This window comes from Ctenopharyngodon idella, chromosome 18, assembly GCF_019924925.1.
Source record: "Ctenopharyngodon idella isolate HZGC_01 chromosome 18, HZGC01, whole genome shotgun sequence".
NCBI classification, from domain to species: Eukaryota; Metazoa; Chordata; class Actinopteri; order Cypriniformes; family Xenocyprididae; genus Ctenopharyngodon; species Ctenopharyngodon idella.
This window is the reverse complement of record NC_067237.1, coordinates 32,756,161-32,782,352: the sequence shown is the minus strand read 5'-3', so window position 1 is coordinate 32,782,352 and position 26,192 is coordinate 32,756,161. Positions and strand designations below refer to the sequence as shown.

Genomic DNA, 26,192 nt, shown 5'->3' with positions numbered 1-26,192 from the left:
TTGTGTTCTAAAGATGAACGAAGGTCTTAAGGGTGTGGAACGACATGAGGGTGAGTAATAAATGACATAATTTTCATTTTTGGGTGAACTTGGGTGCCCACATCCAATGACATCATCCGTTTCATTCTTCACCCACTCAAAGAGAATTAAAAGTAGGCGGGGCCTACAGAACAGACACTGCCCCTGAGTGAGTGCAGTCATGCATGCAGAGCAAGAACAGGCCGCGGGTTCTCTTCATGTCTTTGTTCTGCGAGGACAGCTACAGCATAACCCTCATAAATAGGTGCTTTACATCTACATAGGTTTACAGTAACAGCTTATGAGGAGAGCGTTTTATGGTTTAAATGCAAAAGCGGTTTAATTGCTTTGGCATGTCTTATTAATATTATGCTGTAATGTTATAGTTTGGCAATGACACTGTGCACTGAGGCGGGAAATTTGGCAGCGTTTTAATGGTGAAATACCAGCTGTCCTTTAGAGCATAAATTATCTGTGTTTGTTTGACCTTTGCCTAATTTTGTCATTTAAATGCTAATTAATACCAATCCAGACCAATTTTTAAACTTCATGCCAAGACCAAGATGATTTATTGTCATTAATCGTGTTTGCAATGTCAAGTCATATTCTGGGTTAGCGATTTGAACAGTTCTTCCCCCGAAAAAGTAACAAGTTTTGCATTGCCTGACACTGCTTAGAAAATATGAAAGTCTAGACTTTATAATGCTTGGGATAGACTCAATTCTAAATGTTTTTAACTAATCACAAATTCACTACTTTCCTTTTTGCAAAGCATATGCCTGAATGCAAAAATAGAACACATGACCAGTTGTTGCCAAGAGGGGGCGATCTTACTTGTAGATATGAGCTCACACTCAATGGCTTTTTGGTCACTGATGCTGCTAGGCTTCTTTTTTATTGTTTGTGCTGCCGCTCACTAATGTATTTCAGATTAGGTTACAGAGTGTTTTATGACACACGTCCATATATTTTCTCCGTTTCCATTACATCTATAGGCAACAGTAGTACCGCAGTATTGTTTGTCGGGATAATGCATCTATATAACTAACACAAATGTCACTCGTGTTGTTACTGAACGTCGTGCTGATCGTTTGCACTTGCTGAATAATTTACCTGCGCTGCTGTCTCATACACCTGTACGGCTATAAATGTTCACCATTATCCGTTTTCATCTCATTTGAACTGGATCACCCAGTAGTTCAATAGAAGAAGCACCTATAGTAGAGGTATTTAATTAGAGGTCCAGTTTCTAAATGTTCTTCCAATGATCTGAACTCAGGAGATGGTATGTTGTGTGGCTATGCCACATTCAGTGCATTTGTCGACCCCAACAACTTATAAATAGTCAAAAAACTGTGCTTAGCTTAATCACAAATGATTAAAAAACACGTTTTGAGTAAAAGTCTGAAAATCTTGGTGCATTATGTGAACCTGGCGGATTGGACAAACAGAAATCATTGAGCCTATTTATTATTTTTGGTGATTGTCATTCATGTGTGAATAGCCTGTATGTGCACTAGCATTGAGAAGTCTGTGGTCTAAGATTTTTTATGTTTTTGAAAAAAGTCTCTTTATGCTCACAAAGGCTCCATTTATTCGAGCAAAAATACAGTAAAATTATGAAGTATTATTACAACTTAAAACAACTGTTTTCTATTTAATATATTTTAAAATGTAATTTATTCCTGTGATGCAAAACTGAATTTTCGGCATCATTACTCCAGTCTTCAGTGTCACGTCATGATCCTTCAGAAATCATTCTAATTCAAAATTTGGTGCTCAATAAACATTTCGGTAACACTTTACAATAAGGTTTCATTAGTTAACTACTTCAGTTAACAAGAACTATGAACAATACCTCTACAGCAGATTAATTAATGTTAATTTCAACATTTACTAATACATTATTAAAATCACATGTTGTATTTGTTAACGTTAGTTAATGCTCTGTGAACTAACATGAACAAACAATGAACGACAGTATTTTTTATCAACTAACATTAAAAGATTAATAAATACAGTAATAAATGTATTGCTCATTGTTCATGTTAGTTAATATACATTAACTAATGTTAATGAATGAGTACCAACATTTCTTATTATCATCAATGTTGAAAACAGTTGTGCTGCTGTGTAAATAAACAATAAAAACTCCTTTTATCATTATATCATGACAATTTAATAGAAATTATTTGCAGTCAAGATAGGAACATGTGTTGCTTTGGTGACATTTGATCTATAGCTAACAGCATTTGCTATTTTGTGAGTATACTGTATGTTCACAATTAAAAGTATTTTCTCTTTTATTTTTTTAGTTTCTGTTTCTGCACACTTCGAAGTCTTGCTTTTCAATGAATACTTTCCCAGAGTGCTCTTGTTTTATCCTCTGATAGTCTGTTAGGAGGTTTGATAATGAAAGACAGAGAGGAGGAGTGAGCTAACAATGCAGTTGTTGTCTTGGCATGAATTATTCAGCCGTGTGTCGTTGCTAGGATTGTATCAGCGACGCTGGCTGGCAATGCTGCCTTCTCAGACGTGACAGCTGCGGCCAAACGGTGTTGGGTTCTCCCTCTACCTGTATTGATTTGCCTTTGGGGATATTTAGTTAATTAAAAAGCTCCATATTAACAGGGGATCCACCTCCACACCCAATGCAATGACCAACCCTTCCTCACAGGAAAGACAGGGACACACACCATGCACACCATATACACGAGAAAGAGTAGAGACAGTGAGACAGCAGACAAAAACTAACTTAAAGGACAAGAAAGTGAATGGAGCAATAAATACAGAGAGGAACGATCCACACAGAGCAGCTTTGGGCCTCAGATTTGGTTTCCTTTGTGCAAACGATGCCCTAAAGGTGTCTGAGAGGTTTGTGTGTTTCAGGACGTAGTGCAGACTCCTGTTTTTGTCCCTGCGATTATTTTTGTCCTGTTGTCTGACCGGAAGGAAACGGTTTTTTTTTCTCGTTGTGATATCCTGGGTCTCTGGACGGTGGGTTTTAATGGTCACACACCTGCTGAGGAAGTGAGGGTGTGGATGTGTGTGTGGTATATTAGATGTTTTCGGTCTGGAGTTTTGCCATTTGCATGGATTAGAGTTTGATCTCGTGAGGATGTACAAGCGTCGGGATTACGTTGAACTCTACGAGAAGGATCAGGCAAAGTGGGCCTTATTACGAAATGTCAACACTGTGTTCAAACACAGCACTTTGTTACCGGTATGTGTGGAGAGTTGCCAGTTGCTTACTATTTATATAATATGAGCCACTTGTTTGATTTGGAGAAATTGTATCTCTTGTTGGAAAAATTTTAAGAAGTATTTTGATGCATTTACATTTGAATTAATTTGTGCATGATGTCCTGGATGATTCGTCAAATCATGCATCTTGTTGAAGTTCCTCTATTGTAAGTTGCTTTGGATAAAAGCATCTGCTAAATGCATACATGTAAATGTTGATGAGGAGAGGTTTACTAAGTGATCAGACTTAAAGGTTTACAGCATTTTTTGAGTTACATCATGCACTGATAATGTCACAGTGTCTCAGTTTTCAGTTTTGAATGAAGTGATGATGTCAGACTAATGTTATTTACAAATAATAAACTTTATTAGTTAACTAAAACTAAAACCATAAAACCCAAAACACTTACACAACATTTTGAACTACTAAAATAACTAAAACTGAAATAAAAATTGATAAAAAACTATTTAGCAACATTAAAAAACTACAAAAAAATGACAAAAACACAACAAAATTACTAAAATATTAACTAAAATGAAAATGTAAATGAGACAAAAATTGATTCAAAATATTATTTACAACTATAATAGGATCTCAGTCAAATCTAAAATAATACTGCTCTGATGCTTGATGATCTCAAATGTGTTTCAGGGCGACTATGTCTGGCTGGACCTGAAGACAGGCCGGGAATTTGAGGTCCCGATCGGAGCCGTGGTGAAGCTCTGTGATTCTGGTCAGATCCAAGTCTTGGATGATGAAGGAAATGTAAGTTATTGATCATAGTAATCATTGCTGATCTGTTGGGCTGAAAAGCTGCTCTTCTTGCTGATCTACCCATGAGTTGTTGCATTACGCATGTTTAATTTCATATAAATACTAGACATGTGACTTTGGAACTAATAATCTGAAGTTCTTTGGTGTGTGTTTTTGTGTGTGTGTGTGTGTGTTTTCTTTTGCATTGAATCTTTGAATCTGCATTCTTTTCAGGAACACTGGATCTCTCCCCAAAATGCCACGAACATCAAGCCAATGCACCCCACTTCCATCCACGGGGTGGAGGACATGATCCGACTGGGGGATCTGAATGAGGCAGGAATCCTCAGGAATCTTCTCATCCGCTACAGAGAACATCTCATCTATGTAAGTCCTGCTGTCCATTCGTGGTATTGAAGGTCTGTTTTTTGGACGATTAATGCAAAACTCCACATCAGATGTGAAGGGGCAGTTGTGTTTAATGGAAAGTATGTTTTGAATAGGTTTCTATTGAAGGTTTTAGATTAGTTAATAAATGTATAAATGTGAATGACCTGAATAAAATTATTATTTTATAATTTCATTAATAAAATAAAATGAATTAAATAAAAAAAATTATAATTTTATGCAGGTCCTCTAATTCAGTTAACTCAATCAGTTACTCGTGTGAATATATATATATAAACTTAAATAAAGTAAGATCTAAAAAACTTTTTTTTGCTAAGGCAACATTTCTCATTTTTACTTGACTTGATATATATATATATATACACAGCAAAACACAGCAGAAAAATAGTCTGGTTTTCTGGTTTTAGAGGGGTTTTGGACACTTGTCAGCTGGCCAACCAGGTAAACCAGCAAAACACCATCTTGCGTCACCAGTGATCCAGTAAAGTAATTGTTTAATAAAGTAATTATTAGATCTATTAATTTGATCAGTTGCTCAAAACGATTTCTAATAAATAAACACATATATAAACTATTGTGTCAGAACAAACAAACAAACAAATATTTATTGGAATTAATAATGGGATATTTCAGTTGATCATTGTGAAAGATTTGCTGCCGTTCCATGAGTTAAATTAATAAAATAATTATTCGGGTCCAATAATTTGATCAGTTACTCAATACCAAATAAATAAATATATAATTATTATATTATCTATATTTATTTTGACACAACTGTAAATAAATTAAAATATTATTAATTGGAATAAATAATATGATATTTTTGTTTCATTATGGCCATTGCAAAGACAAAAACTGTTTATTACTCTGTTCCAAGAATTAAATCAAAAAGAGCTTTATCTAGCCTGTCTTTAATAACTCCCCTCAGTTATCTGCTCTGGTTATATCCTCTTCTCTTCTCTTTCTCTATATGAAGACTAACTGTGGTGGTCGGGTGAGTACGCAGACACATCATTTTCTCGCGCATGGCTGCTCGCTGTTCATTGCCTCACTCTGAGTGAGTGTGTTTTCATTACGATTCTCCATTTCAACATGGCTCTGAGGTCTGCAGTAACAGGACACTGATACATCCCACTGTAACAGCACCCTCCGAAAAGCAAGATGCCCGTGCACTCCCGTCTCATTGTCATCTTCACTCGCTGTGCCTCATAACCAGTATGACTGTCTGTCTTGTGCCGTAACATGACTGTTGATATCTGCATGTCCTCTACATGCTTTAAACTGTCAATATTGCATACAAGTAAAGAAAAACAACTGCTCAAGACAATAAAAGTTTTAGGTTTATTTTTGCCTTACATAATTATTCTACAGTGTCGTAATGTCCTGATGACAAGAATTACATTCCTAAGAGGATGTTTTATTCATTTTTACATCCATTCAAGAACAAAGAAACAAACATTTCCACTCAAGTTCCTCTGCTTTAGCTCTATTTCTGTGTCCTTTATAGACGTATACAGGGTCCATCTTAGTGGCTGTAAACCCGTATCAGCTGCTACCCATCTATACGGCAGACCAGATTCGCCTCTACACCAACAAGAAGATCGGAGAGATGCCTCCACACATCTTTGCCATCGCTGACAATTGTTACTTCAACATGCAACGCAACAACAAAGACCAGTGTTGTATCATAAGGTGCGTAAACCTATAAGACTCTGTTAGCAACGCTTAGTGTGAGTGCTTCCATTCAAGCTTAATGTCTATCTATTATTTAGGATCTGGGTATCTAAAGGTTAACCCGTACCCTTTTCTTGAGCTTAAACCTAAGCCTTACTTTATCCCTGACCTGAAGGCCGATCCTGATCCTGACCCTGGTCATTTTAAACCTAACGCCAACTTTGATCTCACGTCTACTAGTTTAAAGTACAGGACAGTATTTTTGATGCTGTTGACAGTGCTACTGTAGTCCCAAAATTGGGACTTATCTCAGATACCTACTCCTACTCTTAACCTTGGTAGCAGCAAGTGCAAATCATTTTCCCAGAACAAAGTTTACCATAAATACACGACCCAACCTTAAAGGGATAGTTCACCCAAAAATGAAAATTCTGTCATCATCTCTTACCCTCAAGTTGTTCCAAACCTATATGAATTTCTTTCTTCTGCTGAAGACAAAAAAAGAATTCATTATTTTGAAGAATGAGGGTAACCAAACAGTTGATGGGATCCACTGACTTCCATGGTATTTTTTTTTTCCATATTACGGAAGTAAATGGGACTGTTTTGGTTACCCCTATTCTTCAAAATATCTTCTTTTGTGTTCAGCAGAAGAAAGAAATTCATACAGGTTTGGAACTACTTGACAGAATTTTCATTTTGGGTGAACTATCCTTTTAACATCCACTGAACCTTTCCATTCCACAAATAGTTCTTTATAGTGAGAAAAAGTTCCTTCACACTTAAAAGTTCTTTTAAGAACTGTTGACTGAAAGGTTCTTTGTGGAACTAAAAATGTTTAATGGCATTGCTGCAAAAACCCTGGTTGGTACGTTTATTTTCAAGAGTGTATGTATGTTTATCTATATTTTCCCATCAGTGGTGAGTCTGGAGCAGGAAAAACCGAAAGTACCAAGTTGATTCTACAGTTTTTGGCAGCTATCAGTGGGCAGCACTCCTGGATTGAGCAGCAGGTGCTGGAGGCGAATCCCATCTTAGAAGGTAAGAGAACCAGGGACCATCTGGAGGGGTTTGAGCTCTAAGAACCACATATCTGTCAGAAACAAGCGGATTACATTCTGGTTGTTTACCCAACTTTACCCAATAGCCTTTGGGAATGCTAAAACCATCCGTAATGACAACTCCAGCCGCTTTGGGAAGTATATCGACATCCACTTCAACAAAAGAGGAGCCATAGAGGGAGCAAAGATTGAGCAGTACCTTCTGGAGAAATCCAGAGTGTGTCGACAGGTATGAACAAGTTTGAATCTGAATTCTTTGGCTAATACATTGCCATTCAATTTTTTTTATTTGGTTTATTTGATCAAAAATACAGTAAAAAAGGTAATATTGTGAAATATTATTGCAATTTAAAATAACTATTTTCAGTTTGAATATATTTTGAAATGTAATTTATTCCTATGATAGCAAAGCTGAATTTTCAGCAGCAGAAATCATTCTAATGCCAATTTGCTGCTCAAGAAACATTTATTATTATTATCAATGTTGAAAACCGTTGTGCTGCTTCATATTTTTGTGGAAATCGTGATACATTTTTTTAGCATTCTCTGATGAATATAAAGTTCAAAAGAGCTGCATTTATTTGAAATAGAAATCTTTTGGAACATTACAAATGTCTTTTGATCAATTGAACATGTCCTTGATGAATAAAAGTAATGACTCCAAACTTTTATTCAGTAGTGTAGGTAGGTTGGACAATGAAACTAAAACACATGGTTTTAGACCACAATAATTTATTAATATGATGTAGGGCCTCCTTTTGCAGCCAATACAGCATCAATTCATCTTGGGAATGACAGATACAAGTCCTTCACAGTGGCCAGAGGGATTTTAAGCCATTTCTCTTCCAGAACAGTTGCCAGGTCACTATGTGATGTTGGTGGAGGAAAACATTTTCTGACTTACTCCTCCAGAATACCTCAAAGTGGCTCAAAAACATTTAGATCTGGTGACTGTGCAGGCCATGGGAGATGTTCAACTTCACTTTAATGTTCATCAAACCATTCTGTCACAAGTCTTTCTGTGTGTATTGGTGCATTATGATGCTGATACACGGAACCCCCTTCAGGGTACAATGTTTGAACCATTAAGTGCACATTGTCCTCCAGAATGGTTCGGTAGTACTTGACAGTGACGTGCCCATCAAGCACAGTAGGGAATGCCATGATATTGCAGCCTAAACCATCACTGATCCACCCCCGTGCTTCACTCTGGGCAGCAACAGTCTGGGTGTTAAGCCTCTTTGGGGATTCTCCACACCGTAACTCCCACAGATGTGGGAAAGACAGTGAAGGTGGACTCATCAGAGAACAATATATGTTTCACATTGTCCACAGCCCAAGATTTGCAATGTTGTCACCAGTGAAACTGACATTTGGCATTGGCAAGAGTGACCAAAAGTTTGGCTATAGCAGTCCAACCATGAATATTGGCTCTGTGGAGCTCCTGACGAACAGGAGAGTCTAGGTGTGCATTTAATTCTGCAGTGAGTTGGGCAGCTGTTTTTTTGGATACAATCCAGGTTAGTACCTGAACATCCCTTTCAGACAGCTTCCTTTTGCTTCGACAGTTACTCCTGTTGGATGTGGTTCGTCCTACGTGGTGGTATGCCAGCATTACCCTGGATACCATAGCTCTCGATACACCACAAAGACTTGCTGTCCTTGTCACAGATGAGTCAGCGAGACGTACACCAACATTTGTCCTCTTTTGAACTCTGATATGTCTCCCATTATGTTGTGTGGATTGCAATATTTTATGTACAGCTGTGCTATTGCTTTTCAAATTCAACCTTCACACTCTGCTCTTACTGATGTAATGTAAAATCAGTGAAGATTGGCCACCAGGCCACTCATATATAGGCATGAAACCTCCAACACCATATTGGCCAGTGTTTCAGTTTCATTGTCCAACATAAAAAAGTGAATGGTTGTGAAAATATTTACTGGGTAGGTTTTCTCAAAATATCATTATATTGTATTTATATGGTTAAAATAAAATCAGTCCAAACGGCAATGTTTGTAAAACATTTTTTTTTTTTTTTACTTCCACTCTTTCAGGCCCGTGATGAAAGAAACTACCACATTTTCTACTGTATGTTGAAGGGAATGACTCTAGACCAGAAGAAGAAACTAGGCTTGGGTAATGCCACAGACTACACCTACCTTACTATTGTGAGTGATAATCTTTAATGTTCTTTAATGATTTAATGTTCTTACTGTGCAGTACAGATGTTGACAATGTACATCAGATAGACAGATAATATAACTTTGACCTGTCTAAACTCAGGGAAACTGCACTGTTTGTGACGGTCGTGATGATCAGAAGGAATACTCAAACATCCGTTCGGCCATGAAGGTCCTCATGTTCACGGATAAAGAGAACTGGGAGATTTCCAAGCTGCTAGCCGCTATTCTGCACATGGGCAACCTGAGCTACGAGGGTGAGTTTGCTGGGACAAATGTGTCCAATAAACTCATTTTGACCTAAACTTTTTTAAGTTCAAAACAGCCTGAAATTGTGTATTTAACAACTTATGGTGTTGTAAACTTCCTCCCCAGCTCGCACATATGATAATTTGGATGCCTGTGAGGTTGTTCGTTGCTCAGATCTCACCACTGCTGCTGTTTTATTAGAGGTATGATGCTAAATCAGAAAGTCATAAAAGACATGGCTGATGTTATGGTGATTTAGATGCATTTAAGTAAAACATTTATGCTAAATAAATCTTTTAATGAGTCAATCAAGAATCTAGTCTTGGAGGTATCTGACATTTGACTGTTCTTGTTAATATGTATCAGCACGCTAGTACAAGTAAATGCAAGATCAGTAAGGTGTTTGTGCGCCCTCTAGTGACTAACATGGAAAACTACTGTGATGGATTTAAGATTTCTACAGGGTGCAAAAACTGCAGAGAAATTTTATCTTCTCATGATTTTAACTTTTTCCACACAAAAATTGTATCCATAAGTTGATACATTTCTATTTATTTATTTATTATACGATGCTGTATAAGGAAAATAACTTTTTGACAGCGGAAATTTCTATATTATTGTGTTTTTATAGGTGGACTTCAAGGACCTGATGAATTGCTTGACCAGCCGAACCATAATAACCCGTGGAGAGACGGTGTCCACTCCTCTCAGTATTGAGCAGGCGCTGGACGTGCGAGATGCCTTTGTTAAGGTAAAACCATTTCACACTTTCATCTACACACCTAATCTGGTTTGGTAACAGCCTCTAATTATCTATGTGTCTCATAGGGAATATATGGACGTTTGTTTGTGTGGATTGTTGAGAAAATCAATGCTGCCATTTATAAGCCTCCATCCCTCGAGCTCAAAGCAGTGCGGAGATCTATTGGCCTGCTCGACATATTCGGCTTTGAGAACTTCACAGTTAACAGGTAGAAAATATCACACACACACACACACACACACACTTATATACAGCGCAAATCCTGCAAACACTACATTATAGTGTCCCTGTTACACATTTAAAAAATTATTTGCAAATTGAGTACTTCATTTAGTGGCACTAATCCTAATTATCACGGTTCATGACAGATTTTAGTCGAATTGTAATCAAAATGAACCTTAATGCACTTTCCTGGTCTGATTGTGTACAATTCATATATTATTTCAAATATTTCATATCATCAAAATTTAGATATTTCTGAAGCTCCACCTCTAAAGCAACTTTCCTTTTCAGAGAATGCTGGCTTGACTTCACGACTTTGAAATGTATATATTTAAATAATTAAAAATAATAATAAAAATAATTATTATATTAAATATTTTGTTTTGAATTAATTATTAAATGTTTGAATTTAAATAAATAATGATTAATAGATTTTTTAATAAAAAAAATAATCAATTAATACAATTAATTAATTAATTATAATTAATAAATGTAACAATGTTTAATAAAATCAGTTAATAGATTGATATATTTTGTAATGATTAATGTATTCATTATTATTAAATATTTTAATTTGCTTTAATAATACTATATATATATTAACAATATTTAAAAATAATAAATTAATTAATGCATTTAATACCAAATAATACATTAATTAAAATTAAATATATGAAATGAATAATAATGATATTTATATATTTAATGTTTAAATTTATTAAATAAATGTGTATATTTCATAATGATTATTGTATTAATTGAAATTAATACTAATAAATAAATGTAATAATATAATGTTTAGACATTTCCTGATATTGTACATAGAGTTTCTTCATAATGCATTTTATTTGAGTAGTGTAAACGGGGGCCCTCATGCAGCTGTATCTCTCCTCCAGCTTTGAGCAGTTGTGTATCAACTTTGCCAATGAAAACCTGCAGCAATTCTTCGTCCGTCATGTTTTCAAGCTGGAGCAGGAAGAATATAACCTTGAGAACATAAACTGGCAGCACATTGAGTTCACTGACAACCAGGATGCTTTGGACATGATCGCCATAAAGCCCATGAATATCATCTCTCTCATTGACGAGGAGAGCAAGTTTCCCAAGGTGAGAGACATTGCTAATTTGTACTGTACGTTCACATACTGTATCCTGTGCTCATGCTGACCATTTCTTTTTCATGTCTCAGGGTACAGACACCACCATGCTGAACAAACTCAACTCTCAACACAAACTCAATACCAACTACATTCCACCTAAAAACACTTATGAAACACAGTTTGGTATCCAGCACTTTGCTGGTGTGGTCTACTACGAGACCAGAGGTAGGTATCCTTCACATCATACATGATATTCAGATGCATTCATTCTACTCTCAAAAACCTAGGCCTAAATTTAAGATTTATGTATTGCATAATTGTGTTAAAAATTCCATCCATTTGAATTACACAGTTTTATCATAAATCTAAACTAATAAACTTAATGTGATGCATATATGTCAGTCATACATAAATGAAACTGGTATTAAACAAGTAAACTTTCTGTAATAAACTGAATATGTTTTAAATACACCATAACCATATGAGTGCGTTTAACCTGTTTTCTTTTATCGGAGTAAGGTCATAAACGGCTTAAGCATAAACCGGAACAGGTAGTTTTTTGGCTCTTACACCAATTTCGCGTGGCATGTAAACGCATTAACCTGCTTTCTGTCAGTTTATTGAAGTGCGCATGTGTGATATGTGACAGAAACGCATCCTGACAGAGCAAGCGTTTTGTAGGAAAGGAAGAAGGAAATATCGCAAACGCAGACTCTTTCAAGACCCAGAAAATTTAAAAAATGTGTTCTCATCTCTCATGCAGCAGAAGTAGAAGTGGTTCAGTCAAAATGCTGCATCTGCAACTGCATGAGAGAATATTAATATATGAGTTTCCCGCTGACATTTTACAGGCTTTATTTAACATCACAACTGACATAACATGGAATACTATAATAGTCAGATACGCAAATTATTATTTTTGACGTCACTACAGGGAAATTACCTGATTTATTAATAAAGTCATGTAAATGCGGTTTACTTGCGTTGTCAGTTTACTGGTTTGCATGTAAACGGGGAAAACTGGTTATTTCAATAAGCTGATATTTTTTTAGTTATCAGCTTACTGGTGTGCATGTAAACGTGCTCTATGTATCATCAATTAATCCACTGTTTCAATCTCATACAGTTTAATTAAATGAATATTGCTTGTTCCACAGCTAGCCATATTTCAACCATGTTGATACTTTTTATCTGAATTAATTTAATAGTTTTAAATAAATGCATTTGAAAATATGATTATTTAAAATCAAATAGATGCAAATGGTTAATAATAAACTGTCACTTTTTTGATTGCAGAAAATATTACCTGTTTCTAACCAGTTTCATTTATGTATGACTGACAAATATGCATCACATTTAGGCCTAAATATTTTTTTTATTGTAAATTACTTTTCTAAATGATTGGACTTGCGGAAAATAAAAGATTGCCAAATGCATATACTTGAATTGTAAATTTAAAAAAAATTCCAGGAGGATGGTGTTTTGTTTGACAATGATTACAACATTTGTCTAATTTTTAAAACATTTTAAAACGTGTTTATTTATAGGATTAAAGAGTAGAATAAAAATCTACAAAGGCATTATTGATGAAATTATTTATATGACTAGAATTGAATGACTGAGCATCACACTCTCTCACACACACACACACACACACACACACACACACACACACACACACATACACACTCTGCATGGAAAACAACCTAATTGATGCCTTTGGAGGGCACTGAAGTGTTTATAGTCTAATCATTATCAACAGATTTTTTTTTTTTTTAATAAAAATAACTCTATAAATGAGTTCCAAATGAATTCCCCACACTTTTCAGGGCTCCAGAACTCTAACAATGGATGGTAAAGATGAAAAGAATAGGGTGATCATTTCTGAATGAAACTCTCTCAGAATTGTCTCTCAGTCCCTCATAGTCACACACGTCCTTAAACACTAATCAAATAAATATCATACCTTCTGTTCTCTCTTTTTTTTTTTTTTTTTAAAGAACATCCAAAGGTGATCTTGAACCATTCTCTTGGCCATTTTGAAGTTTGAACAGTGAGAAAAATGACGAAAGCTTGACTATGCGCAGCTTGTTACAATATTGAGTTCTGATTGGCCAATCGCTGTTATTTATAGTTCGGTAATTTTCATACATAGAGAATTTTAATATTTAATTTGCATGATAAATTTTACATTATGCACAACACTGTCAATCTAATGGGGATGGTAAGGGGGATGGTGGTTTTACAGAGAGGATGCTTTTTGTCATTTTTTTCAACAAGGGGGATACCCCCTCCCCTCAAATTTAGCCCTGCATATACTTGAGCCATTAAAAAAACTCCTAGCAACACCCTAGAAACCACCCAGAGCATCCAAGCACTGATGTAGTTAATAGTTATATGCTTGATAATAAATGTTTTTATGTGTCTGTGCAGGTTTTCTGGAGAAGAATCGAGACACCCTGCACGGTGACATCATTCAGCTCGTGCACTCTTCCAAAAACAAATTCATAAAGCAGATCTTTCAGGCGGATGTTGCTATGGTAATGTCTCCATCTCATTCTGGTCTTTACTATAGTCTTATAGTCTTTACTATATACACACTAGATTATTTTAACACTCCCTCACAAGTGATGATACAGTGATGGTATCAGATGGTAATACCATGGTACTTTGATATTGAATGATTACTATAATTAAAATAAAAAAAATACAGCAGTATTATCTTAAAACCATGCTATTCCATTATACTTTTTGAAAGTGAAATGTCTTTGAATATTAAAAATCTATTTTTAATATTATGGATGGACTAGGTCCCATACATGCTTCCCTCTTTCTTTCTGTGTTTGTGAAATGTGGTGCCAGTTTTTGTGTGGTTATGTGTCTGGTGACAGTCTTGGCAAACCAGGTTCACTCCATAAGGTAAAATCGTGGTAGAAGACTAGTAGTTTACAGTAACTAATTCTTAGTTTATGCTGTTAACAGTAGATACACTGCGCCTGCTTCCAATGTTTTTTTTGCGGTAGCACTTTATTTTACAGTCCTGTTCCACATGTACATACTATGTACTTATTATAGTGATTAAAATAACTGTAATAACTCAGGTACTAACCCTGAACCTACCCTTAAACCTAACCTTAACCCATGTAGTTACCTTATATTACCCAGTACTTTCTTAGGTAAGAGTTCTGAAAGTACACGTAAGTGCATGTACTGTGAAATAAAGTGCAACCGTTTTTGCTGATATGACATGTGAATGAGAATTACTAGCGCTTACCAGCCATGATGCATCACTGTTATTATTTTAAATTGGTTACAAATAAATGAAAGTGAAATAAAAATGACTAACCTCGTATTAGTGTGCTATTTATATTCTAAGCAATCAGACATTTGCCTGGTAGATGATGTTTACTAATGTTTACTAAGGCTGCATTTATTTGATCAAAAATGCAGTAAAAGCAGTAATGTTGTGAAATATTATTATAATTAAAAATAACTGTTTTCTATTGTAATATACAGAGCCCCAAAAGGGACATGGTGATGGATAAAATATGAGATATAATATATTTCAATGCTTTTTCATTCCCTCACAAAACTTTTGCAAGAAAACACAAAAGCATTGACATATTTTTTCCTTCACTGTGTCTCTTTAGGGGCTCCGTAGTAATAGGTATATTGTAAAATGTAATTTATTCCTGTGATGCAAAGCTGAATTTTCAGCACCATTAGTCCAGTCTTCAGTGTCACATGATCATTCATAAATCATTGTAATATGCTGATTTGCTGCTCAAGAAACATTTCTTATATTATTATTTTTGAAAACTCACTTCGCGACCGTTAAGAAAGTATGTTCTTTGTAGTATGAATGTGTGTACTATGAATGAAATTCGGATGTACTACATCCAGCATGCCGTCATTGTCATGTGACATACGCCGTCAGTTGTGTCACTTTACCTCCATTCATAAATCCTCTCTCATGGCCTCCTGGGATAGTAAATTGTCCAGTGAATGCGCATTTCAGAATCTTGCTGGAAGTAGTAGGTCATCCGGGTACTTTTTGCCAATTTTTTCATAAATATTATGAATTCGGACATATTATTTGGCTCACATACTGTTTTTCACCCACTGGAAGTAGGCATATTTGGACGCAGCATCAGTCTTTTCTTAGCAACTGCATAGCAATCATCAGAACACTTTGATAACTGCATAGCAACTTCCTGGCAACCACCCAGAACAACCTAGCATCATGGGAACGGGTTGGCACAGACAAACACCATTATAAGTGTCTAGTTATTTGTTATGAGCCTTAAATGTCATTCACTTTTTTATGGCACAACCCAGTTTGAGCTTTAACCCTTTCAACCTTTTTTGTTCTCCTAAGTAGACAGAAATAATGTGACCTGCATGTGTCTAGAAAATACAGTATATCTGTCCAACACAGTCCCTGAGGTGAAACCATTTCCCGTTTGAGGATGAAAGAGCTCTGAACCGAGAAAAACAAGCAAATATTTCAAATCAAAATTAACCCAGTCATTTCTTGACAGTTTCACCCTAAAACAGTCCTGACCTCTGCTCACCACTCTTCCTGGCCTTCTTTTTAAAGTGCATGTTCTTCTGTGTGTGTGTGTTTCCTGATGCACAGGGGGCGGAGACCAGAAAACGTTCCCCGACACTGAGCAGTCAATTCAAGCGCTCTCTGGAGCTGTTGATGCGCACGTTGAGCGTGTGTCAGCCGTTCTTCGTTCGCTGCATCAAACCCAATGAGTACAAGAAACCCATGGTGAGTTAAACCAGCATTACTCTACAGCTAGAATGTTAAACCAATATGTTTACAGCATTTGCTAACATTTGTTAATGTTAGTTAATAAAAAATACAATTGTACATTGAGTTCGCAGTGCATTAACTGTTAACAGATACAACTTTTGATTTTAAAAATGTATTAGTGAATGTAGAAATGAACATTAATTATTGTCTTATTTTAAAACATAGCAAAGTTTGTGGTAAATTAAGTGTCTTGTATTTCCAGCTTCAAGAATGTACGTTTAATGATCAGTTTAGTGTTATGTTTGTTAATTTATTAATTATTAATTTATTAATTATGATAGTTATTTTAAAGTTGCCACCAAATGTTTAATTTTAAGAGATTTTTATGTAATAATCTCCCCATCTTTCTCCAGCTCTTTGATCTTGAGCTGTGTGTGAGGCAGCTCAGGTATTCTGGAATGATGGAAACCATCCGGATTCGCCGGGCCGGATACCCTATCCGCTACACTTTCGTTGAGTTTGTGGACAGATACCGTGTTTTGATGCCTGGAGTGAAACCTGCTTACAAACAGGTGAGTTAATGAATTCACTGTCTATAGAAATTCTCTTACTTGTACAAGGAAATGCAGTGTACTTCAACTAGTCTTTGTGTAGTACATGTTTTTGACATGTAACTAAAGTCATTGTAGTGTCCTTAAAGGGTAGTTCACCCAAAAATCTATATTAAATAATGTCCTGGCTCTTCCAAGCTTTATAATGGCAGTGGATAGAGGAGAAGATTTTTTTTAAGCCCAAAAAAGTGTAACAGTCCATTATAAAAGATATCCACATGGCTCCGGAGAGTTAATAAAGGCCTTCTGAAGCAAAGCAATGTATAATACACACACACACACACACACACACACACACGTGACTATATACTAAAGTATAAATATATACATTTATCTTGGTGTTCACCAAAACAGTTTGTCATCTACCCACATATTATTATGCTTTCTTCACAATTTTTAATCTTTTTCTTTTTTCGTTTAGGGGGACCTAAGAGGAACCTGTCAGCGTATCGCTGAAGCTGTATTGGGCCGTGATGATGATTGGCAGATGGGAAAAACAAAGATATTCCTGAAGGTACTTAAAGCAGAACTAATATCTTCTTATAGAACTACCAACTAATTATACCAATAAGAGACCTTTTATGAAATGTTTTTCACAATCAAAAACAGAAGGCAATATTTAAATAATAAATAAAAAATAGGTCATGGAAAAATAAGCTCATTTTTGTTGCTGTTAAAAACCATGTTATGCAGTCGTGTCAAACTCAAACAATATTGACCTCAATATTCGGGGGTGTTTTTCTGCTGCCGGAAACGCTGCCCTCAGCCAGAGGTCAAAGATCAGGAACTAGCTTGTCCATTACTAAACTGCCAGGATGAGTTTTCCAGGAATGAGGTTTTATCACACCTTCCAGTTCTCTAAAACAGGAAATCCAACTCAGCAGGAAGGAAGAGAGGGCAGTGTCAATACACATTGACAGGAAGTAACGACACCAGGAGAACCAGGACAGATACAGATCAATATGAGGCTTATTAAATGATCTGATAATCAGTGGAACATCACAGGAGCGTGTTTAAGTTTATAGTTAAAGTTAATGTGTCCTTTAAATACTTCTCTACCTTTATCAGGACCACCATGACATGCTGCTGGAAATCGAGAGAGACAAGGCCATAACTGATAAGGTCATTCTCATTCAGAAAGTTGTCAGAGGATTCAAGGACAGGTACGAATGACTGCTGATGTTTAGTTTGTGTTGCAAGATCTCTAGGGGAATATGCTAAAAGAATTACGCCCACTGTTTATTTGCATTTATGGTCTGTGTTGTTTGATTCACTTATGCAAATCAGATAACAGCACAAACACACCACAGAAACACACCATCATCTGATCATGATAAATTCCTGATGCCGTGATTGCTATAAAATGTGAAAAAACTAGGGCTGTCAATAGATTAATTTTTTTAATCGCGATTAATTGCACACTTATCGTGAAATTAAGCATACACCATTTATCTTGTTTAATACGTCCATTTTGCCATCATTGCCTATATCCAGCAAAGTAAACCATCAGATTGAAGTGTGATTCTCACAAAACTGTATTTTTCAGCTTTTTTCAAGGTAAATTTAGAGAAAAAAGAACACCAAATAACCATATCATATCATAAATTATATGATTTCATATAATTCGTACATTTATGTAGGCTACACCAAAGCACCCATAAAAAATGTTTCAGAATTCACAGTGTATAGTATTTGCAACAGCAAAGAGTTTGTTTACATTTTAGACAAGTCAAGTCGCGATACTGAACAGGACCACATGGAGATGCCAAAAAAAAAAACTAAACCAACCGTCTTGACCTGCATATATACTAAAGTACACAGCAACATACACAGGACAAATCCAAACATCATCCTGAATGTATGTGAAAACAACGTGAAAGTACTGAAATGTGTCTGTGCATAAATACCATGTGCGATCAGTGCGTCGAGAGCGCTCATGCATGATTTGTTTGCGCATCAATATAACAGACTCACGCGTGCTTTTGTACGTCACCGCAATCGTCTTTACTTTGATTGAAATCCTCATCCATCAAAACTTTCATAGCAAGAAGCTGGTTTGCTTTATCTAGCCGAGAAACATAGTTTTCATATCATCTGGCCATACAGCGGTGGGATGTTTCGACTTTCCGTTCAGACAGGAACAGCGCAATGCGGGAGGGCTCTCGCTCTTCAGATACAATGACAGGATATGACAGAGAGTTCGTGTTTTAAAACGAAACAGACACTGGAATAAATAATTCTCTCTGCCATCTCTGATCTAATCAACATGGACTTTAAGATCATCTAACTGCGTGACGTAAATTACGTTATGATGCAATTTCACATGCTTCTGTAATTTTCTTGAGTTAAATGCGTCAAATTATTTTAAAGCGTTAAGGATTTTGAATTAATCGCATGCGTTAACGCGTTAACGTTTACAGCCCTAGAAAAAACATATCACTTTTAAATAAAAATACTTGTTGTATATTTCTCTACACAGGCTCATCATTGGTAGAATATACATTGGTGCAAAATATTTTAATACAAGATTCAACTCAAAGCATCAGCCAATTTTAACTTGGCAATCAATGACTATTTAATGTCCATCAAACAGAATTAAAAAAATTGTCATCTTTTCCACAGATCTAACTTCTTGAAGTTGAAGAAATCAGCCTTGTTGATCCAGAAAACGTGGAGGGGTTATTACTGCCGGAAGAACTATGGAGCGGTTGGTCTCAAACATTCTCATATTTCCTCTACAACTATATGCAGTTGTGGCCCTCCAGTATCTAACAGTCATTTCCCATCTTGTAGATGCGCGGTGGTTTCTCACGTCTGCAGGCATTGTATCGTTCTCGCAAACTCTACCAGACGTACCACGTTGCACGTCAGAGAATCACCCTTTTCGAGGGCCGCTGCAGAGGATACCTGGTTCGCCGGGCGTTTCGACACCGTCTTTGGGCCGTCATCACCATCCAGGCGTATACGAGGGGAATGATCGCTCGCCGACTCTATAAAAGACTCAAAGGAGAGGTGAGTACGACCTGATTTATTTGTAGATTACGATATATGGTTTACACCAAACGCATCACTCTCTTTTTCCATCCATCTCAGTATCGGAGGCGTTTGGAGGCGGAGAAGATGCGATTGGCTGAGGAGCAGAAGTTTAGGAACCAGATGAGTGCCAGGAAGGCCAAAGAAGAAGCCGAAAAGAAGCACCAGGAAAGACTGGCACTGCTGGCACGAGAGGATGCCGAACGTGAGAAGAAGGAGCGAGAGGAGGCGCGGAGGAAAAAGGAAATGTTGGACCAGATGGAGAAAGCACGACATGAGCCAGTCAACGACTCTGATATGGTGGACAAGATGTTTGGCTTTTTGGGAACCACAAACTCGTTCCCTGGTCAGGAGGGTCAAGCGCCTGCTGGGTTTGAGGTGAGGATGGAGATCTGTCGCTTTTACAATCTAAACTAGGTGTGTTGGACTTCATGCAGCACTGCACAGACGGATCTGTGTCTAACTTGAAGCAGTGCATGCCGGTTAGAAATTTTGTTCGACTTGAGATGCCACCATCAAAGTACTGCGAGAGCAATTTGTCAGCTGGACAGGTCGACTGCAAAAGATGAATTTCCAGAGCTGGGTAAATTACATACAAATTGTAATCGGTTACTGATTACAAATTACATGACAAAAATTGTAGTTAGTAACATAATCCATCACATTACATATTTAATGTAAAATAATTTGGATTACTTTTAGATTACTTTTGACCTTACTTGTTCATCACATTGATTTGAGTAGAATAATCTTGTACCATATTGATATAAAAATACAAAGAGAAAGAAAATATATTCCATTCTTTATCAACAACATGTAATCAGTTACTACCCAGCTCTGTTAATTTCTTATTCAGTATTTTTGTCTTGTTTTGCAGTACAAATCTCTAAACATTCTTAAATCCAGATACATTTACTTGAGAAGCAAAATGACATGATATTAAGTCTTGTTTTCTGAAAAATGTATCAAAATTAAGTGAATTTTTGCTTAAAATAAGAAAAAACAATGATCTTGTTTTCCTTTGAATTAAGTTTATTTTCTTTCCTCTTTGGCAGATATTTTTCTTGTTTTAATCATAAATCACTCACATAATTTCCACTGGTGCTAATAAATCCATATTTTAATAACCGTAAAAACACTTTTCATGTAATCTTAATGTTATATTATGCCATGTTTATCTAAATAAATCTGATAAAAAGTATAGACTCCACTTTATTGGTATTTAAATAGTATATAGGCTTATGTTCAACTTGCATATGCAGGTGCTGTATTAAGCAGTACATAAAGTATTAAATGAAAAGTGCTTACATGAAAACACCTGAAACATCTGTGCATTTGACAAATATTGCAGCTAATCTGCTACATCTGTGATTAAGTATGCAAACACCATGCAAGCATCACTACAGAAACCAGAAAGCGTTCAACTTCACGTCTCCGTTTTCAACTCCTCCCCGACTGCAAGCAGCAAATCTCGCCGATTGGTTAAATCCAGCCGCAGCCAAACACAACTGATCCCTCACCTCATTAATTAGTCGATTAACTAAGCTCCAGTATGTTATTGTGTTTTCCTCAGGATCTGGAGCGAACGCACAGGGAGCTTGAGGAGGAAGACCTGGATGAAGCTCTTCCTCTCCCAGAGGATGATTTGGAAGACTTGTCGGAGTACAAATTTGCCAAGTACTCTGCCACATATTTCCAGGGCACGACCACTCACACTTATGTGCGCCGCCCGCTCAAACAGCCATTACTGTTTCACGAAGACGAAGGAGATCAGCTGGTATGTAACCTTTTGAAACACACTTTAGATGTTAGGAAGTTGTATTATTAACTATGTAACGATGATGTCTTTTTAAAGGAAACTTTGCATGTATCCTTCACATTGAAGGCAGTCCCATAATGCATTGTGACGAGCACAATAAAAACAGATGGTGGATGACTTGAGAGGAATGCTGATAATAAATCTATTTAATTCAGCATATTCAGCACAAAAATACTCTGTATAAAGTAAAAATAGTTCTGATTTACCTATTATTTATGTGTATTTAAATATAATTTTTTTAACCAACATAAATATATATATATATATATATATATATATATATATATATATACATATTCAATATGTATATAAATACTATAAAAACTTTAATATATTTATATATATATATATATATATATATATATATAGCTTTTTCAGAAACAAATGTAAATATATGTTTTATACAGTTGTGGTCAGAATTATTGGCACCCTTGGTAAATATAATCAAAGATGACTGTAAAAATTAATCTGCATTGTTTATCCTTTTGATCATTAGTATAAACATGAGGAAACACAAAGGGCAAATTCCCTTAATCATTCATCACAATGAGTAAAACCAAAGAATATAGTTCTGATGTGCAGCAAATTTTTTAATTAATATTGTCTAAATATAAGCTAAAAATATTGAATATTTTTACTAACTTGTAAATGACTTGATATATGAATGACTTGATATGTTATGATATTAATGACTTTTAATTGTTAGTATATAAATGTTTGTTTGATGAGTTATTGGTTATCTTGTCGTTCTTCAGGCTGCTCTGGCCGTGTGGATCACGATTCTCCGGTTTATGGGTGACCTTCCAGAACCCAAATACCACACGGCCATCAGTGACGGCAGCGAGAAGATTCCTGTCATGACCAAGATCTACGAGACACTTGGCAAGAAAACCTACAAGAGAGAGCTGCAGGCTCTGCAGGGAGAAGGAGAGGTACTTTAGACAAAAAAATAGTTGAAGGAGAAGATTACTAATACACTGGGGCAAATGAGGCAATGTTTTCATGATTTCTAAGTCACTTTGCATCCCATCTCTTACAGAACACTCACATTGACAGTCACAAAAAGAGCAGTGTGCGTCACAAGCTGGTGTCGCTCACCCTGAAGAAGAAGTCGAAGATTACAGAGGAGGTGAGTGATGCTGTTACCATGGTGATTTTATCATGCTTGTCTTCCCTTCTTTCTACAAGCTCTCTTTTGAACTCGGTGACCCTTTTAAGACATTGATTTCACAGGTATGAGCCACTGCATTCAAATATTCATTCCTCTGTCAGCAAAGGAGATTATTAGGAGTCATAAACTCTCCTTCCACCAATCAGATGTGAAAGAACCAATCAGCTATTAATTGCAGACACACACAAAAAAACATAATCAACTGTATGAAACTGCAGCCACCAAAAGTGGGTCATTGGGTAAAAAAAAACTTAGATCTGTCTATAAAATGGACACGTTATTATACCTGTTATTATGTATCTTAATGCATTGAAAATGAACTGATGAGTATGGAATTTGGACCCATTCCCCTGTTGTACCTTTTATTTGACCATCCCATCATGTTTTTTGTGTTTTCTTCTATTTCCTTTGCTCCATCATGCATGCTATTGGGCCACTGCTATTGTCCATGAATGTTTAGCTCATTGTTTGTAATTTGTTTCAATGTATAAAATTAAAGTAAAAAAAAAATAACCAATAAGCTTCCTCAGAAACAAAACATCTTGTGTGTGTGTGTGTGTGTGTGTGTGTGTGTGTGTGTGTGTGTGTACAGTATACAGTTGTATCTAAAAGCGCTATATAAATGCTTCATTCATTCATTCATTCATTCATGTCCCTTTATGTTGTGGCTATTTTGGTGGATTATATTTTTGTTGAATAATTTTTTTTTAACAAATCTATTTTATATTTCCAGTGCTTTATCTGATGTAATTTGTTCATTTCAACCCTGATACTGATTTTAAAATGTTTTCCCTTTTCTTTTTTTCTTTTTTCTCTAGGTGACCAAGCGTCTGAATGATGGTGAATACACAGTCCATGGAAACAGCATGCTGGAGGACCGACCCACATCCAATCTGGAGAAGCTACACTTTATCATTGGCAACGGCATCCTTCGCCCAGGCTTGAGGTCAGACAATGGATATATATTATAAAATATATATATATATATATATATATATAGTGTGTGTGTGTGTGATTCCCTACATTATGGGGACAAAATGTTCCCCCAAGGATAGTGATACCAGAAATCTTTGACCTTTTAAGGACATTTTTGGTCCCCATGAGGAAGACAGCTTATAAATCATACTACATGATGTATTTGAAAAAAATGTACAAATGTAGAAAGTTTTCTATGAGGGTTGTGTTTAGGGATAGGGTTAGGGGATAGAAAATACAGTTTTTACAGTGTGTGTGTATATTGATTCGTCACTCCCAAACAACCCTGAACAATCTTCTTCCTGCTTTTTCTTACAGAGATGAGATCTACTGTCAGATCTGTAAGCAGCTGACCCAGAATCCCTCTAAAAGCAGTCACGCCCGCGGCTGGATCCTCATGTCTCTGTGTGTCGGCTGCTTCGCTCCCTCTGAGAAGTTTGTGAAGGTAAAAAATGCTGGTTATATATAAACTCTTCACTCTTCAGATTTTCTTCTCTGCTTGTTTCCTCTTCTGACGTGTAGCTTTAACTGTGATCGGTGCAGCTGTAATATTTCAACCCCAGACAAATACTTTTATCATCATTGCATTGTGTACTTTGATCTTAACACCTTTAACCTTATTATTTATTCTCAGGTTAGGTAAAGTAAGTAGAGTCTGGCCTAAATTAAAAGCATTTTTAATTACTTACAATTTGGTCAGAAGACTTCTCTGTGATACAGTACATTCTTGCTCAAAGCCTTACAACACTAAAAATCAAAGCCTCTGTCGGAAGGCAGTTTCTGTAATCAATTAAATCTCTTTTAAGTGGTTACTTTTCTTTTTATAATAAACAAAAATGTAAAAAGGCAAAAAAAAAAAAAAACTATTTGGTAAACCAAGGTAACAAATTATTATATAGTGCACACAATTTACTTAAAACGAGAGAACGAATTAGTAAAACGCTCCAGTGAGGTTTTAGTGGTAATTCTGACCAATTATGATTACGATCACGATTACTGAAAGTTCAGTATGTCTGTCTGTCCTCCTGTAGTACCTGAGGAACTTCATCAGTGAGGGTCCTCCGGGTTACGCTCCCTATTGCGAGGAGAGACTGAGGAGAACGTTTGTGAATGGAACAAGAACACAACCACCATCCTGGCTAGAGCTTCAGGTATAACTGATTTTACTGATTATATCTGCTTTATTAATAACCAGTCTAGTTCTGCTGCTCTTTTCCATGCAACAAAAGTTGACAAGTGACTCTGCTTTTATAATGCCTTTTGTCCTGGAGTTTGACAGTCCATATAACATCTTCTTTTCACAATTTTATCCAAGGCCACAAAATCAAAGAAGCCGATAATGCTACCTGTGACGTTTATGGACGGAACCACAAAAACACTTTTGACAGACTCTGCAACCACAGCAATGGAGCTCTGCAACGCACTGTCCGACAAGATCAGCCTTCAGGATCGATTCGGCTTCTCCCTGTACATCGCTCTGTTTGATAAGGTACACACACTCACAACCAAGATCAGTTTGGTTCAGTTATTGTGTTCTTCTGTTGTTCATTTAACCCTATGAAACCTACTGTACCATATTTGATACGCAAATGTCTAATGCTTCTAAATTATCAACATAACCAAAACTGCTGCATTCAATCTACTACATACCTTCTGTTGTCTGATTGATAGTTTATACTTTTATTAGCAAGTAAAAAGCCTTTTACTGTAATTCTGAAAATGTCCACATTAAGGTCCATGCGTTTTTACTGATTTTTAGAAAGACATAAGAATAACTTTAATATTGCTAGTAATATTTGAAAAATTACTGGACAACTTAAGTTTACTTGATTATTCAGTTCAGATTTACATCACTTTTTAGAAAAATCATGTGAGTATAAAATATGATCCATCAGGCTTTTAAGGAACGTGTATTTGTTCAGCCCTCAATCATCATTGTATTGTGTTGCATTATATGTTTCAAAATTACAGAGATTTCATCATAAATCTAAGAATATTTTTCTATTTTCTATTAAATCTATTTAAATATTTTACTAAGACATTATTGGCAGATATAGAATGACAGCTGATATTTATTTTATGTAAGTAGTCTACTATACTGTTATAAAGATCTCATTGATTTATATTACAAGCTTTCAGAATCTT

At 35.9% G+C, this 26,192-nt stretch overlaps 1 protein-coding gene across 2 annotated transcripts in view; it reads left to right on the top strand.

Moving 5' to 3' along the window:
• Positions 1 to 5,440: 5,440 nt before the first annotated feature.
• The window catches only part of myo7aa (myosin VIIAa), a 32,343-nt gene continuing 11,591 nt past the window's right edge, over positions 5,441 to 26,192 (top strand). The window contains exons 1-25 of one of the 2 annotated variants that reach the window (XM_051870688.1): positions 5,441 to 6,115; positions 7,017 to 7,138; positions 7,245 to 7,387; positions 9,217 to 9,330; positions 9,446 to 9,599; positions 9,718 to 9,794; positions 10,223 to 10,342; positions 10,420 to 10,562; positions 11,473 to 11,683; positions 11,766 to 11,901; positions 14,110 to 14,216; positions 16,316 to 16,453; positions 16,852 to 17,010; positions 17,471 to 17,563; positions 18,118 to 18,212; positions 19,672 to 19,756; positions 19,843 to 20,061; positions 20,143 to 20,460; positions 21,656 to 21,859; positions 22,657 to 22,833; positions 22,941 to 23,030; positions 23,891 to 24,018; positions 24,366 to 24,492; positions 25,079 to 25,198; positions 25,363 to 25,536. In XM_051870688.1, the coding sequence (XP_051726648.1) occupies positions 6,033 to 6,115; positions 7,017 to 7,138; positions 7,245 to 7,387; positions 9,217 to 9,330; positions 9,446 to 9,599; positions 9,718 to 9,794; positions 10,223 to 10,342; positions 10,420 to 10,562; positions 11,473 to 11,683; positions 11,766 to 11,901; positions 14,110 to 14,216; positions 16,316 to 16,453; positions 16,852 to 17,010; positions 17,471 to 17,563; positions 18,118 to 18,212; positions 19,672 to 19,756; positions 19,843 to 20,061; positions 20,143 to 20,460; positions 21,656 to 21,859; positions 22,657 to 22,833; positions 22,941 to 23,030; positions 23,891 to 24,018; positions 24,366 to 24,492; positions 25,079 to 25,198; positions 25,363 to 25,536 (3,537 nt within the window). In that variant the 5' untranslated portion in view covers positions 5,441 to 6,032. The remainder of the gene's footprint in view (positions 6,116 to 7,016; positions 7,139 to 7,244; positions 7,388 to 9,216; positions 9,331 to 9,445; positions 9,600 to 9,717; positions 9,795 to 10,222; positions 10,343 to 10,419; positions 10,563 to 11,472; positions 11,684 to 11,765; positions 11,902 to 14,109; positions 14,217 to 16,315; positions 16,454 to 16,851; positions 17,011 to 17,470; positions 17,564 to 18,117; positions 18,213 to 19,671; positions 19,757 to 19,842; positions 20,062 to 20,142; positions 20,461 to 21,655; positions 21,860 to 22,656; positions 22,834 to 22,940; positions 23,031 to 23,890; positions 24,019 to 24,365; positions 24,493 to 25,078; positions 25,199 to 25,362; positions 25,537 to 26,192) is intronic. The other variant, XM_051870689.1, reaches the window with a different exon arrangement.